This window comes from Pogoniulus pusillus, chromosome 29 (genome assembly GCF_015220805.1).
Source record: "Pogoniulus pusillus isolate bPogPus1 chromosome 29, bPogPus1.pri, whole genome shotgun sequence".
Lineage (NCBI taxonomy): Eukaryota > Metazoa > Chordata > Aves > Piciformes > Lybiidae > Pogoniulus > Pogoniulus pusillus.
The window spans coordinates 693,439-709,307 of NC_087292.1; the positions used below are offsets into that span (position 1 = coordinate 693,439).

Consider the following 15,869-nt stretch of genomic DNA (forward strand, 5'->3'; position numbering starts at 1 on the left):
TGCTGCGCAGCTCAGCGCTCCTCCTCCCGAGTGAGGGCTGCGTGGCTGGGAGCTGTGTTTGCTTTCTGCTTGGAAATGTGTGTGGAGAGCAGAGCAGGGCTCAGCAGCACCAGCAGCCTTTGGTTTGCTGTCCTGGACTGGCAAGAATGAGTGCTTCTGGGGAGTGTTGGACAAAGCAGCTCCTGGATTCAGGCTGGGCCCTCCTCCTGTGCTGTAAATAATCCACAGAATGAGTTTAGTGGTGCTGGCAGTGGGGTCAGCACAGGAGCCAGCTGGGAACCTTCCAGCAAACCCTTTTTTTTTGTTAGAAAACACCAGTCTGGGAGAGCTTCTTGAAGGCACTTGCCTGGAAATGGTCACCAGAATGGTGAGATCTGCCCAGCTCCTTCCCACCATGGCTGTTCGCAGGACATGTGTGCAGGGCAAAAGGCAAGCCCTGGGTCTTCCACAGCCCTGCCCCTTGGGAACTCACTGGCAGATGGAGAGACCAGGGCTGTGGAGCTGGCACTAGGGTAGCCAGTAGTGCCACTGCCACGGGCTGGTGGTGAACAGAAGGTGCAGGCCAGTAGAGGTCTCAAGCCAGGCTGGTGGGGATCTCAGAAGGGCAAGATCTGGGCACTGTGTCACCAGTGGGACCCTGAGCTGTGATGTGCTGTCACTTCTGTTTGCCTGGGGCTGTGCACAGGAGGAAGCCAAGCCCCCGTGTTGCCAACGGAGATGAGGATGGAGAGATCAAGTGGACAGAACCAGGAGAGTGAGGGAGGGCTGTAGCAAAGGGGCTGAAGGGGCAGGGGGAAGCAGAGGGGTGCAGGAGGGAAGGCTGAGGGATGTGTAAAGGGAGCATTGGGCACCAAAGAGGATCCTGGGCAGCAAACGGTTTTTGCTAGCACCTCTGTTCTGTCATTGAGAAGCTGCTTTAAGGGCACTTCACAGAGGTCCACCCCTGTGATGGGACCCCTGGCACCATACCAACGCAGGGGAGACCCTGGGAAGAGCAGAGCATGGAGGCTTGGGCTGCTGAAGGCACTCGTGACCCTTGTCCAGGAGCTTGTTGCCGCCCTGAGAGGTCCCTTGGCTGCCAGCAGTGCCTTCACAGTGTGCTCAGAGCAGCCTGTGCCAGTGTGCCCTGCCGTGGGTGGGCAGCTCACACTGCTGGACCTGGGAATTGTGGCAGAGCTGGAGGCCTTGCTCCTTCCTGCAGAAGCAGGGCAAGGCCTGGGGGTCCCAACAGGGGCTGTGAAGGAGGATCTGCTTGCTGTGCTGGGGGCAGTGTGCAGAGCCCTGGGGATGAGGGCACCTCCGGCAAAGGGAGGGCACTAACTCAGAAGAAACCGAGTGTGGGAGCCTGGGAGTGCCAAATCTCTGCTTTGTGATGCCCTGTCCCAGCGTAGTCTGAGCCTGTGCTGCTCGCCTGCACTTCCAGAGGAGCTAGGGCAGCCCAGCCCCTACCCTGCTCCACCACCCCTCTTCAAGCCTCTTCTTAGAAGGTTGCCTTGGCCTCTGAGTCAGCCACCAGCAAACCTACCCGAAGGAGGAGCAGCTGCTGAGTGGAGGCACCCACGGGTGTCAGAGTGTCAGAGACAGGGAGGTGTGCTGGGGGCCCCAGGCAGCACAGGGAGGCAGAGCAGGCAGGGTGAGGTCTCCGTGCGGCTGAGATGATTGCAGGGAGGCCTCTAAGTGGCAGATAATGGGGCTGTAATTTCTTCTAAACGATTGCTAATCGCAGCCAACTACTGGGTCGTGAATGGAGCTGCTGCTAATTGTGCCTCGCAGATCCGTACCCCGGGAGCTGCTGCTCTGACCGGAGCAGCACTGGCACCACCTTCCCAGGGCCCGGCAGTGGTGCCAGGGCATGGCCGGGGCACAGCCAGCATGGGCTTGGCCTCAGCAGCACAGCTGTCACTGCTTAGATTTTGCTGGCCCCAGGCAAGCAGCAGTTTCCCTCTTGAAATGGGGTAAAACCTCAACATGGTCTGAGATGAAAGCTTGCTCTGCTGCTGGGCAGGGAGGGATGTAAGGGGATGGATGGCAGGGCTGTGGGTGAGGGAGGCAGGCCGGGATGTAAGGGGATGGATGGCAGGGCTGTGTTGCTGAGCTCAGGAACAGGCACCAGCTCTTTGGGGTCTTTCCCTTGCAGAGAGTGAGGATGGACTGACATGTTTGCAGTGCTTGTTTCTTGCCTCGGTGCTTGCCTTGTGCAGGCAGGCTGTGCTGGGTGCCATGGGGGACGAGGTGGCCCTGACCCCAGGAGCATGCTGCAGGGTTGGGCTGCCTGTTTGCACAGCTTGTATTTACAGGAATGTGGTGGGATCACTGCGAGCAGGTCCCAGATCTCGCTGCCGCTGGGCGTGGAGGACAGGTGCCAGATGGGACAGAGCCTCCCGTGGGCCTGTGGAGGGTTGGTGACTGCCATGGTGGCCCATTGCACTGGTGGGACAGAGGGACCTCTGTGCTCCCTGTGTTTAGTGCTAACAGGGCTGAACTCCCTCTGGCTGAGGGCAAAGGCCAGCACTGGCTCGGCTGCTGTCCCAGGAGGGCAGTTGGTGCTGTGAGTCAGGGAAGTTAAACCAGGAGCTGAAGCAGCTTCTGCCTCAGCACTGCTGCAGAGCTTTAGTGGGCCTGGCAGCCAGCTTCGTCTCTGGGGTGCAGGATACAGGCTGCCTCTGGGGCTGCTGAACTCTGCTCCTGACTTTTGATGGTGCAGGATGTGTTTGTGAGGGCTCTGCTCGGAGCAGGCACCTCATTGCCCTGGCCTGCTGGGGCTGGTGGTGGGAGATCCTCCTTGTCTCGTCTCCCAGCTGGTGCAGAGGCCTCTGGTGCAGGACCTGCCTTCACTGTGGAGACTCGATGGCCTGAGGAAGGGGCACCCTGCACAGAGGGGAGAGTCTGGACTGGTTCCTTCCAGCTCATTACCACTCTTGAGCGACTGTCCAGAGTGCCCTGATCTCACACATCCAGGTTGCCCATACCAAAGAGGTGAGGGCTGGCCAGGAGCTGAATCCTACGTCCTTCAGCTCCTGTGGGGCTGCTCCCCTGGCCGTTGGAGCCCCCAGCCCCTTTTAGCTCCAGGCCAGGCCAGAGCAGTGGACCCTTTCATCCCATTGCACTGGAACTGATGGAGAAGCAGTTGATGGTGATCAATCAGCATCACCTGCTGGGGATCCCCAATGCTAAGAGAGGCCCCAGGAGCCTTGAGTAGTCTCTGTGTGGGCCAGGGGGAGCAGAGCCCTGTGTGGGTGCCTGCTGGCTCTCCCCTGGGACTCCTAGGACAACCCTAACTGTCAGCCCATCTTGGCAGCAAGGACACCCCCGTGGAGAAGAAGAAGAAAGGGAAGAGGAAAAATGAGATCCCAGTGGACAGTCTGGATCTGGATCAAGATCTCCTGAGCCCATCTGCGCAGAGCCCAGAGGAGTCTGGGGAGTCAGCTGACAGCCAGGTAGGTCCAGAGTCCTCAGCTGGCTGCCAGGGGGCAGATCCCAGCTGCCTCTAGGTGGGACAGGAGCCAGAGGGCAGGTTGGCAGCCTGGTTTCAGAGCAGGAGCAGGGCCTTGGCCCGCCCCATCCCCATGACTGCCCTTTGTGTCCCACAGAAGCGCCGCTCCGGCCGGCAGGTGAAAAGGAGGAAGTACAACGAGGACCTGGATTTCAAGGTGGTGGACGACGATGGGGAGACCATCGCCGTGCTGGGCGCCGGCCGCACCTCCGCGCTCTCTGCCTCCACCCTGGCCTGGCAGGCAGAGGTAGGGCTTGTGGGGGGACTGGGCTCAGGGCGCCTCCTGCCTCCCACAGGGTGCCCACAGGGAGGAAGGGGGGTCCCAGCGCAGGGGTGAGTGTGCCAGTCTGGGAAGCTGCAGGCTGGCTGTGCACTAAGGGGTGGGCAAGAGGTGTGCAGGTCCAGCTGCTCCCCTCTGGCTTGGAGCCTGAGGCCTCTGGAAAGTGTACGTGGCTGGGTATGCCCCTGGAGGCATGACCCACGCACTGCCCGTGCCCACCTTTGGCTGCTGTCTCTCTAGCTCAAGTCCACGAGGTTAAGCTGGTTTTGGCTTTGCCAGCCAAGGGCTTTATAGGTGCCAGGTCATCGTTTTCTGCCCACATTGCTGCTCTCCCTCAGTGCCACAGTGTGGAGATGCCCAGCCCAACGCCAGCCAGCCAGGTTGACCTGCAGGCAGCGTGGCAGGGACCAGCTGGTGTCACTGCAATTTGAGCCTCACTGCTCTGCCTCCTCTGCCCACTCCTTCAGCGCTGGCTCCTGCTCAGTGCGGGCAGCTCCTTCCTGCTGCTCTGTGCGGTGGATCCTGCAGCTCCTCCTCCTCACTTGGTCACTCACAAGCTGCCAGATATTGTTCCCTGTTCTGCTCCAGCCCCCTCTTCACAGGGCTATGTGTGGGCGCTGCTCAGCAAGGCAGTAGGTGAGAGCTGGCCTGATGCTCCCTGCCTTGCCCGGGCAGGGGCTGCCACATACCCTGGGAGGTGCCTGGTGATGCTTCAGCTGCTGCCTGGGCTGTGTCCCAGCTGGGCTCCTGGCAGCATCTCTTCAGGGTGGGAGTGAGTTGCCTGTGGCATGTGTTCCTGCTGCCACCCTGCTCTCTCCCCAGTCCTGGACTTCCACCTCAATTTGTTGTGCTCCACGTGAGTTCTGGAGGCTGCTGGCTGACAGCAGCAAGAGTGCTGAGCAAGCTGCTGTGCTGGGCTCCTGCCAGCAGGCCAGGACTGACCCAGCAGGGCAAGATGGGAGTGCTGAGGCCTCAGGGCTGCAGTGCCCATGGCCTGCCCTTGCAGCTTTCCCCTCGCTCCTGGCCATGTTCCTTAGCAACTCTCTTGAGGCAGTGCAGGGCCTCCCTCACAGTCTGCAGGCTGCCAGGGATGAGCCATGGACCTGCTTAAGCTGGCTGGGCTCCAGGTCAGCCTGGGAGCTCCCAGCCACAGAGTGCTGGAGCTGGCTGAGATGCCAGCCCCTGACCATGTTCACACAAACTCTTTGTAGTCAGAGTCAAGCTGGAGCTCAACAGTGCCAGGGTGGATGCCCAGGTGTGAGGAAGCAGACATTGCACAGTGGCTGCAGCAGGAGCATCTCTGTGTGCTGCCCTTGCCTGTGTTGCTCTTGAATGGGGCAGAGCTCCCCAAAGAGAACAGGAATCTTCCTCTGGGCTACAAGACTGCAGCTGAGGGGCCCAGAAAGCTGCTGTTACCCTGCTCACTGTGTGACACTGCTGGGTTCAGCATCCTGCCCCACACTGCCACGGGTGTGCCAAGAGCGAGGGCTGGGGCATGGAGGGACTGCCACAGCCCTGGGCATCACCTTGGCCTTTTGGGTGAGTGTCCCAGCTGCCTGCCCCTCCCCAGCCTGTCCTCTGCCTTGCTTGGAGAGGTCTTTCTGGTCTGCCAGAGGACATCTTAGCGCTGCTTTGTCTTCACCAGCCTCTGCCCCTGTCTGAAGAGGATGAACAAAATCCTTCTCCTTTCTGCTCTGCCCTTTGCTCTTCCTCCTGCTTCCAAACCATCTCCCAGCCAGAGCAGAACTGACATTCCTAATGCTCAGGCAAGCTCCAAATTCGTGCTTCTGTCCTCTCCCCTCAGCCCTTCCATATCTCCTGCTTCAGCACAGGCACAAGCCTCACTCTCCTGTCTCATGGCCAGGACAGCCCAGACCTCCCCACTTGCTCTGTGCCTGCTTCTCAGAGCTGGAAGCAGGACAGAGTCAGGGCCACTTCCAGCAGAGTTCATGTTCTCAAGGTGAGGGAGTGGGCTGGCAGCCTGTGGGTGGCCAGCAGAAGGGCTCTGCAGCCTTGTGACTTCCTCATGGCAGAGCTGAAGCCTGTGGAGGGAAGGAGGAGGTGCTTTGAGTGCCAGGAGGAGCTGCATGGACAGCAGTGGGTCGGAGTGTTGCCTGTGTCCTGTGACCATGAGCAGGGCTCAGCAGCCCTGCTGCAGCTGTGCTGGGACACTGGGGATGTCCACCACTGTGGAGTTGTTTAAATGCCAGGGCAGGTCAGAGATCTAGCATGGAGCATGGCTGGGAGCAGCTGGGTGCCTCTGGGCATATTTCCTTCCTTCAGTCTCAAGGTAGAAGTGCCTAAGCTCCCTCCTCTTTTCTGTGAGACTTGCCACCCTCCCTGCCTTGGTCTACCTGGAAGGACCCACACAGCTGACCAGGACAGTGCTGTGGGCTTGCTGGTCCATGGAGTGTGGGCAGAGGACAAGCATAGCTGGGCTGGCAGCACCTGCACCCTCACACTCAGCAAGGGTTCCCCGGGTGCAGCTCTGCCAGCTCCCACCGTGCCTGCCCAGCTGGTGGGCTGGGAGAGGAGCAAGCAGCTGATCTGTACTGGGAGAATGCCAGGGTCCAAGCCATGCCAGGGAGCCAGAAACATGGTGCTCTGCTCTCCTGTCCCCAGGAGCCTCCTGAGGATGATGCCAATATCATTGAGAAGATCCTTGCCTCCAGGATGGTGCAGAAGGAGGTGAGTGGGAAAGATGTCAGTGGGGCTGGAGGTCCCTGGGCAGAGGAGAGATGGGACCTGGCTACCTTGTGCAGCATTCCTCACACTCACTATTTGCAGGGTGCTGCTGGTGTATGCCCAGACTGGCACCTTTCTGGGTTGGGGATCACTGTAGTGCCCTGAGCACCAGAAAGCTTCTGGAGAGGAGCCAGACTTGGGCTGGTGTGCAGGAGGTGTTTGAGGTCCCTTTGCTCAGGGGTGGTCTCACACCACACTCCCCAGGGCTGCTGAGCCTCCAGGCCAGGTGGCATGCTGAGTGTCTGCCGTCCTCACAGCCTGTGGGGCCCAGCTGCCCGGAGCCCGTGGCCAGGCAGGGTGTTCCTGTACCCCCATGGCACAGAGGGTGCCCCCAGCTCCTGCACAGGCTCTGACTGTCACTTCCTCTCCTTCCCTTGGCTTAGGCTCATCCCGGAGGCCTGGCGTTCGAGATGGAGGAGTTCTACGTCAAGTACAGGAACTTGTAGGTGCCATGTCCTGGTGCCCTGTGCCATGCAGCAGTAAGGGCTGCACCCCCACCTCTGCCCCCCCAGCAGTCCTGTCTCCCTGTCCTGGGAAGCAGGAAGGTCACTGCAGCTGCAGTGATTGGTCTTGGCCTGGACCTGGGCCACAGCTTCCTCCGCAGGCTGGGTGGTCCCGGGGAGGTCCCTGTGTTGTGGCTGGATCAGGGCCAGAGGCCTCGTGGGCCACATTTCACTCTTTTTTCCCCTCTGCAGCTCCTACTTGCACTGCAAGTGGGCAACTCTGGAGGAGCTGGAGAAGGACCCCAGGATCTCCCAGAAGATAAAGCGCTTCCGGAACAAGCAGGCCCAGATGAGGCACATTTTCACTGAGGTGAGAGCTGGGCATGGCAGGCACTGTGCCCAGCCCTGGCACGTTTGGGCTGGGCACTGAGCAGTTTCTGAGCTGGCCAAAAGCTGAGTGCCTTCCTTCCCCAGTGAGCCCAGCTACAGGGCCAAGATTCGGGCAGTGGGCAGGGCTCACAGTGCAGCTGTGCCTGTGCTGCCTGAACTCTACCAGGCTCAGAAGTGCCACGGAGCTACCTAGAGCCCCACCTGTGCCCCCTCACCGACAATATGGCAGTGCTCAGGTAGCAGTGTGGCACCTTGAGCTTCCAGGCTGTTTTGAACCAGAGCACAGCACAAGAGGGTGAGTGGCTGGAGGCAGGTACTGGAGCTAAGGGGCCATGACAGTGCCCTGAACACCTGCAGTGTCACTAGCAGAGGTATGGGTAGGGTGACAAATGCCACTTGCCAGGCACTGCCAATCTGTGAAGCATTGCACAGTGGGAGGGAGCACAGCATGCAGTGCTGGAGCAGAGCTGCCATGGGAGAAAGGAAGCCTCAGATACCTGGGCTTAGGGCAGCTCCTGAAGCTGCCTCATCTTGTTTCACACCAGAAGGGTTCTGGAATCCATCTTGCTGCTCTGCAGGTAGCTGTTGGATCTCCTCCAGCTGCTGCTCACAAGTGTAAATCAGACCAGTAGGCTGTGAACAAGTGTTGGAGGTAGCTGCAGGACTGGGGGTAGGTTTCACATTTCTCACTCCCGGTCTGTTTGGGGTCTTTCCCAGGATGCAGAGAAGCAGCTGGCGTTGACTGTGCAGTTAGCAAGGAGCAAACACTCTGCCTGTGCCTGCCTGGGCTTGGGGAGCTGTGAACACAGAGACCTGTTTCTTCCCAAGACAATGTGTCTGCCAAGGATCACTCTAGCCCAAAGCCCACTGCTCTCCAGGGGTTCCTGGCAGGAGAAGCAACCTCTGCTTCATGAGCAGGTGCTGAGCTGAAGGTGGGATAGAGGCAGAGACAGAGGAGGTTGTAGTGGCAGGTATGGTGCAAGATAGGATTTTTTCAACGTTAGTATTGTTTATGAGTGTTGGTGTTCAGGATAATTTTAATAATAGGCTCTTTGCAAGGGTCATGAAAACATCCCACACAGGAAACAACACTGCAGAAGTGGCAGGATGCAGCATTACAGCACTAGAGCTGGAAGGAGGCCCTTGCGGTCGCTTCTGCTGCGTGCCCATTAGAGGGACTCGAGAAGCTCTGCTCTGCTTACAGCAAGAGGAGCTTGCATTCAATTACAGAGTTTTGCAAAGAGGCTCTTAAGTGTTTACTCACAAAAGTTATCTCCAGATTTCTGGAGCTAACTACAGCTTCCAGGCAGAACCCAAATGCTTGCAAGGAGTTCTGTCAACGTCTTGTCAGCCATTCAGGCTTCTGAATGTTCCCAGGCTCTAATAAGGTGCTGGGAGAGAGGCAGACGACCTGGCCTGATCCTGGTTCCTCTCAGATGATCTGTGTCCCTTCCAGGGCTCCCAGTCTGGGCAGAGGACTTGCAGGTGTGCAGTGTTGGCACAGATGACTTGCAGGTGTGCAGATGGGCACCACGTGGTGCCGCCTGAGCGAGCCCATGGCCTGAAGGCACTTCCTGCTAATGCTGGTAAACTGGAGACACAGCAGTTTCCAGGTAGACAAACCCAGAGTGCCAGGGCTTGTTCTTCTGTAGCAGAGATGGCTTGTAGCTTAGCAAAGCATGGCAGGATGCCAGGGCAGTGAGTGTGGCAAGGCAGAGTAACATTACTCTGCACATAAGCAGGTAGGGCAGAGCAGGTTGTGTTTACCTGCTCATCTCTTTTTATCAATGTAGCCCAAGCCCAGTGTGGCCCAAGGGTCATTGGCCACAGATTAGCCAATCAGAATGGCAGTTTGCTAAACTGAACCATAGTCAGTGCTTACTTTTACCTTTTAGGGCAGAACACAAACAAGTGCATAAACAGGTGAGGGTACCCTGGTTGCAAGTTTAGAAGGAGAGCAGGAGACTCTGGAGGCACCAGGGCCTTTTGTCTTCCTTTCCCATGGTTGCTTCCCACAACAGCGGGAGGGGAAAGAAAAAAATCATGTCAGGACAAGCCAGGACATGTTTAGGCCTATTTTTGCCTTCCACGACAGAGGTGTTAGCCCTGGCAGAGGGGTGGAGTTCCTCAGGTGCTGTGCATGGCTCCATGTGCTGCACACAAGCTGGAGCTGACAGTTTGGGGACAGATGGGCTGGAGAATCTGTCCCTGCTTCCCAGCAAGGGCAGTATGGAGCCCACAGCCGCTCTGAAGCAAGAGCTTTGCTCTCTGTGGGGCTCCTGCATCCTCCCTGCCCAGAGACAGATGTCAAGTCCCTGTGTCCGAGGCGTCCTGGGCACAGATGCCCTGCAGCTATGTGCTCTGCCAGCTGTCTGGGTGATCCTGTGGTCACCTTGAGCTTACCTCTCTTGTTGCTGTCACAGCCTGATGAGGATTTGTTCAACCCAGACTACGTGGAGGTTGATCGGATTCTGGAGGTGGCCCACACAAAGGACCCTGACACTGGGGAGGTGAGCAGCTGTGCCACCCCTGGAGGGAGGTGGCTTGGCAGGAGGCTCAGAGCAGCGCCTGGCATCTCTGGGCACCATGGGGCCTCATTGGTTCTGCACAGCCTGGGTCCTGCCACTGGGGCCCCCTTGGCAGAGGGCTAGACAGAGGAGTGCTGACTGTCACTGGCTCATGGTGGCAGCCTGTGCCACAAGCTGGAGCTGAGCAGCTGTGAGCCCCCAACACTGCCCCTGAGCCCCAACATTGCCCATAAGCCCCAAGCTGCTCCTGAGCCCCAGCCTTTCCCTGAGCTGCAAGCTGCCCATGAGCTCCAACGCTGCTCCTGAGCCCCAACACTGCCTGTGAGCCCCAACACTGCCCCTGATCCCCAGCCTGGCCCTGAGCCCCACGCTGCCTCTGAACCCAGTTCTCTGCGTGGCAGGAGGTGACTCATTACCTGGTGAAGTGGTGCTCACTGCCCTATGAGGAGAGCACCTGGGAGTTGGAGGAGGATGTTGACCCAGGGAAGATTAAAGAGTTTGAAGCCCTCCAGATCCCTCCAGAGATCAAGCACACGGTAACGTACCCGGAGGTAAAGTACGCAGCTGGCAGCTCACTGCCCTGGGCAGGCAGGGCCTGGCTGTGTCTTGTCAAGGTCCATCAGTGCTGACCTTCTTGGCCCTGTTGCTGCAGTACAAGCCCCATATCCTCCCCTGCAGGTGGGTTAGTTAGCAGGGTCTGAGGATAGGGTCTGGAGGCCAGGACCTTGCTGTGAATGTTGGCCTCTCCATGGACCTTGCTGCTGCTGTCTCGCAGGAGCGCCCCGCGTCCGAGTGCTGGCAGAAGCTGGAGAAGTCCCGGGAGTACAAGAACAGCAACCAGCTGCGGGAGTACCAGCTGGAGGGCATGAACTGGCTGCTCTTTAACTGGTACAACAGGTGAGGAGGGGCTGAGGCCCTGTGCTCCCACACAGAGTCCTCTTGGCAGTGTGGCCCAGGTGCGTGCATTCCCAGGAGCAGCACAGCTGGAGCAGCAGAGCTGGCAAAGAGGGCCCTGACAGAGCTGCAGCTGGCAGGCCACTGCCAGGAAAACTGTTTGGTTTGGGTCTGAAACGGTGTCTCCAGGAATGTTTCTGCCTGGTAAATGCTGATGAGGCTTAGTGACAGCAGGGCTTAGCTCTGGGGTGTGCCAGTGGCCAGGCTGCTGAGCCACTGCTGCAGCAGCAGTGGAGGAACTGCAAGGGGGTGGATTGTCTGGCTTACCCAGATTGGTTCAGGCCACTGTACCAGTGTCCCCCCGTCCTCCACGCTGCAGAGCCAGAGGTGTGGGTGCAGGTGATGTGCCTGATGCCCTGCTGAGGAGTTGGTGAGAGGGTGGTCCCTGCTCCAGAGAGCCACCTTCACATGCCCCTGTCCATCTCTGCAGGAAGAACTGCATCCTGGCAGACGAGATGGGGCTGGGGAAGACAATCCAGTCAATCACCTTCCTCTCAGAAATCTTTCTGATGGGCATCCATGGTCCCTTCCTCATCATTGCACCTCTCTCCACCATCACTAACTGGGAGCGGGAGTTCCGCACCTGGACGGAGATGAATGCCATCGTGTACCACGGCAGCCAGATCAGCCGCCAGATGATCCAGCAGTACGAGATGGTCTACAGGGACCCGCAGGTGAGTGCTGCATGCAGGCCTCCCACTGCTGCACCAGCAGGGCAGTGGAACACTGCAGCAGGTTGCCCAGGGAGGTGGTTGAGGGCCCATCCCTGGAGATACTCAAGGTGAGTCTGGACAGCGCTCTGGGCAGCTTGACCAAGTTGAGGATGTCCCTGCTGACTGCAGAGGAGTTGGACTGGATGACCTCTGGAAGTCCCTTTCAACCCAAACCATTCTGTGGTTCTGTAATATGTCCCTTGGCCATGGCTTCCTGTCTTTGGGAAGCAGGTAGCTGCATGTGGAGCTCGTGGCTCATCTGGAGAGGGAAAGGTCATCTTTCAAGTCCCCTTTGCGGGCATGGGCTCAGGCTGCACCATGTATGAGTGAAGAACAGGCCTAGTTCATGCAGAAGGGGGAGAATGCAGCAGAGCCCCAGCCACAGTTCTTGTCCAGGCCTGTGTGCTTTGCCCCGAGGCAGTGTTTGGTTTGGAGAGGAGGCTTGCAGGAGTCTGTCTGAGAGAGATGAATCTGAGGAAATCCCAGCTAGGGCTGAGGCTGACATTGGTACATTGACAGGATGGCTCGACAGTGTCCTGCCACCCTGCAGGAAGCAAGCACTGCATGTGGTTTGTGTCTCCGCAGGGTAACCCTCTCCCTGGGATCTTCAAGTTCCAGGTGGTTATCACCACCTTTGAGATGATCCTTGCTGACTGCCCGGAGCTGAAGAAGATCCAGTGGCGGTGCGTGGTCATCGACGAGGCACATCGCCTGAAGAACAGGAACTGCAAGCTGCTGGAGGGGCTGAAGCTCATGGCCCTGGTGAGCACATCTTGCCCAGCTTCATGGGAGAGCAGGGTGGGCCAGAGATGGCCATGCCTAGCAGTCACATGTCACTGTCAGCTGCCCAGTGCCAGGGCTGGGAGTTCCCTGTCGGAAGGAATATTGTCATTGTCCAGTACCCATCAGATTGCTTCAACAGTGCCAGTGGTGGAGCCCTGTGATGGATGGGACACTCGTGGCCTGCAGCCATCACAGACTCCTTGTTGCTGAGGTGGGATATTAACCCACAGCAGAGGAGTCCCCCACATCTGTGTGTGCTCCCTGGCAGAGCTTGGCCTGGCCTGGCAGTGCTGCTCAGGCTGCAGCAGCACCATGCAGGTGGTTGCTAACCTGCTGTGCACAGCCTCCTGCTGTGGCCAGCCTGTGCCCTGCAGCAAGCAGGTTGCAGTGTTCATACTCCTTTTGTTCTGCTCTGCCCACATGGGACCAGTCTGTGCCAGGGATGGGGATGCAGGACTGTGTGTGCTGAAAAACGGATCAAGGAGCTGCTTGAATTTGCATGTGCAGCTCCTCTCCAGCCCTGGACATGGCAGTGCTGCTGTTTGCTGGGCAGGGGCTTCAGGCATGCTGGATCTGGAAATAGCCTTAGGCTGACAGTTCCCAAAGCCTCTGCTGTGTGCCTATGAACTTGTGTCTTGTGCAGGTGCCTGCTGGGCTGTGGGCAGCCTAGGGCAAAGCAGGGTTTCAACTGACACCATTTTGTCATCATCACCTTCCTTTGTACGAGCCCCATGGGAGCCTCCCACCTTACAGCTGCCCTCCCTGCCTTACTGGTGACCCTCGGGGTGCTCCCTGCATTAGGCTGGGCAAAAGGATCTGCCTGAGCAGTAAGCAGGTGCCCATGCACTGGCCCTGCTGAGACAGAGCAGCTGGTGCAGCCCAGGAGGCAGCACGTGGTGGTGCCTGAAGCTGGAGCCTATGGAGCACGTGGGAGAGGACTCCTGGAGGAGTCATCCACTCCTCACAACCCCCAGGTCCTGGGCGTTTTCTGGACCCTCATCTCCTTTTGCTGTGCATGTACCTACGTGGCACAAGGCTCCTCCTTCTTCCCCATGCACGCTTGACACCATCAGAGGTGCCTCTGCTGACTGTGGAGCACCCTGCTGATGCTTGCCCTAGCAGGAGGGCCCAGATGCCCCTCAGTATCACATGGCACTTGGCTGTGTTCTGTCTTGTCCTACCTGAGCCCTGCAGGTGCCCAGAGGCTTGGGCTCTGCCAGCCCAGTGCCAGCACAGCCCTACCTGAGGAGCTTGTGCTAGGACAGGTCTGAAGCCTAAGAACAGGAGGGACTTGGGTTTGGCTGTTAATGCTGCACAGAGCTGGAGCAGAGCAAACCCTGGGAGCCACTAGGGTGTTACATGGCTGTGACTGCTCAAGGTTGGCACCATGGTGAGGGGAGCCTTGAGGGAGTGTGCATGCCCTCAGGGCACCCAGAGTGCTCCTGAGGCTGGAAGGCTGGGAGCATTGTGCTCCTTGGACCCAGCCAGAGACTCTGAGTCCTCAAGCAGTTTTCTGTATGTCCCCAGGAGCACAAGGTGCTGCTGACTGGAACCCCCCTGCAGAATTCAGTGGAGGAGCTCTTCAGCCTTCTGAATTTTCTGGAGCCACAGCAGTTCCCCTCAGAGACAGCTTTCCTGGAGGAGTTTGGAGACCTGAAGACAGAGGAGCAGGTACCTAGAAGAGTGGTGCTGGTTGGCACAGGCCACAGGGACATGTGGCCAGCCCAGCCAGGCGTGCACTCTGACACGTGCTTTGTGGAGGTGAACAGGACTCCTTGTGTGTCACAGAGTCCCTAGAGCTGCTCTGGAGAGAGGACACCAGCCAGTGCCAATACATTGGGCTGGTGCCCACCATCCCTTCCATGCCTGGACAGCAGAGCTCATGTGGTTGTCCTCCTTGCTCTGCCTTGAGACCAACAGGAGTGTAGGGAGGGTGAGGAGATCAGTAAGAACCTGTGTACATACATTGAACATTCACAAGTCCCTGGGCCCTGATGAGATGCGCCCAAGGGCGCTGAGAGAACTGCCTGAGGTTATCGCTCTGCCACTCTCCATCATCTTTGCCAACTCGTGGCAGGCAGGAGAGGTGCCTGAGGACTGGAGCAGAGCCAATGGCACTGCAGTCTTCAGAAAGGGCAAGAGAGAGGTTCCAGGGGACTACAGACCAGGCAGCCTCACCACCTTTGACACCATCTCCCATGACATCCTGGTGAGCAAGCTCAGGAAGTGTGGGATGGAAGAGCAGGCAGTGAGGTGGGTTAGGGTTACAAGACAGAGTTCAAAGAGTGGTGATCAATGGTGCCAGGCCCAGCTGGAGAGCTGTAACCAGTGGAGTCCCCCAGGGATCAGTGCTGGGGCCAGTCCTGTTCAACATCATCAGTGACACTGACGAGGGCACAGACAGACAGACAGAGTCTGCTCAGCAAGTTTGCTGAGACAGCTGCAGGCTGTGAGGCCACCCAGAGAGCCCTGGACAGACAGAGCTGGGCACAGAGGAACCAGATGAGGTTCAACAAGGACAAGAGCAGAGTCCTGCACCTGGGGAGGGATAACAGACTGCAGCAGGACAGGCTGGGAGGTGACTGCTGGAGAGCAGCCCCAAGGAGAGGGCCCTGGGGGTGCTGGTGGAGAACATCCATGGCACAGCAATGTGCCCTGGTGGCCAAGAGGGCCAATGGGTGTATTAAGCAGAGTGTGTGCAGCAGAGCAAGGGAGGTTCTCCTTCCCCTCTACTCTGCCCAGGTGAGACCTCGTCTTGAGTACTGCCTTCAGGTTTGTGCTCCCCAGTTGCAGAGGGACAGGGATCTGCTGGAGAGGGTCCAGTGGAGAGCTGTGATGATGAGGGGACTGGAGCAGTGCCTGGTGAGGAGAGGCTGAGAGCCCTGGGGCTGCTTAGTCTGGAGAAGAGAAGACTGAGAGGGGATTTAATCAATGTTTATTAGTATCTGAGTGCTGAGGGTCAGGCTCTGCTCACTGCTCCCTGGGATGGGACAAGGAGCAATGGGTGTAAGCTGCAGCACAGGAGGTTCCAGCTCAACACAAGAGGGAACTTCTTTACTGTCAGGGTCCCAGAGCCCTGGCACAGGCTGCCCAGAGAGGTTGTGGAGTCTCCTTCTCTGGAGCCTTTCAAGGCCTGTCTGGATGCGTTCCTGTGTACCCTGAGCTAGGTTGTATGGTCTTGCTCTGGCAGGGGAGTTGGACTGGATGATCTCCTTGGATCCCTTCCAGCCCTTGACATCTGTGAGCCTGTGTCAGGTGCTGTGGAGCTGTCCTCCAAAACTCCCCTTGAGCCTGGGTCATGGAGAGCAGTGAGGTCCCCAGGGCTGTCTGACTGCCATCTGGAAGTCTGGGCTAAGGGCAGACTGCACCAAGATTGCCATTCCGAGGGAGCAGGCACAGGTGGAGCAGCCATCAGCTCAGGTGCTGGTGAAGCTCCCCTGCAGCAGACACACTGACCCGAGGCCTGTGGAGTTCATGACCAAGGGCGGGTCACTCACCTGCCTGTCCCAAGGAGTCCAGACCCTATAGCTGTCCTGGCTG

General features: G+C 58.5%; 1 protein-coding gene across 5 annotated transcripts in view; it reads left to right on the forward strand.

Annotated features, from left to right (window-relative positions):
- The window catches only part of CHD6 (chromodomain helicase DNA binding protein 6), a 105,793-nt gene that overhangs the window by 57,842 nt on the left and 32,082 nt on the right, over positions 1 to 15,869 (forward strand). For 4 of the 5 annotated variants that reach the window (XM_064167961.1, XM_064167967.1, XM_064167966.1 and 1 more), the window contains 11 exons: positions 3,299 to 3,437; positions 3,591 to 3,740; positions 6,396 to 6,461; positions 6,902 to 6,960; positions 7,214 to 7,331; positions 9,775 to 9,861; positions 10,281 to 10,430; positions 10,655 to 10,776; positions 11,264 to 11,507; positions 12,132 to 12,308; positions 13,857 to 14,000. In XM_064167961.1, coding sequence (XP_064024031.1) covers positions 3,299 to 3,437; positions 3,591 to 3,740; positions 6,396 to 6,461; positions 6,902 to 6,960; positions 7,214 to 7,331; positions 9,775 to 9,861; positions 10,281 to 10,430; positions 10,655 to 10,776; positions 11,264 to 11,507; positions 12,132 to 12,308; positions 13,857 to 14,000 — 1,456 coding nt within the window. The remainder of the gene's footprint in view (positions 1 to 3,298; positions 3,438 to 3,590; positions 3,741 to 6,395; positions 6,462 to 6,901; positions 6,961 to 7,213; positions 7,332 to 9,774; positions 9,862 to 10,280; positions 10,431 to 10,654; positions 10,777 to 11,263; positions 11,508 to 12,131; positions 12,309 to 13,856; positions 14,001 to 15,869) is intronic. The other variant, XM_064167963.1, reaches the window with a different exon arrangement.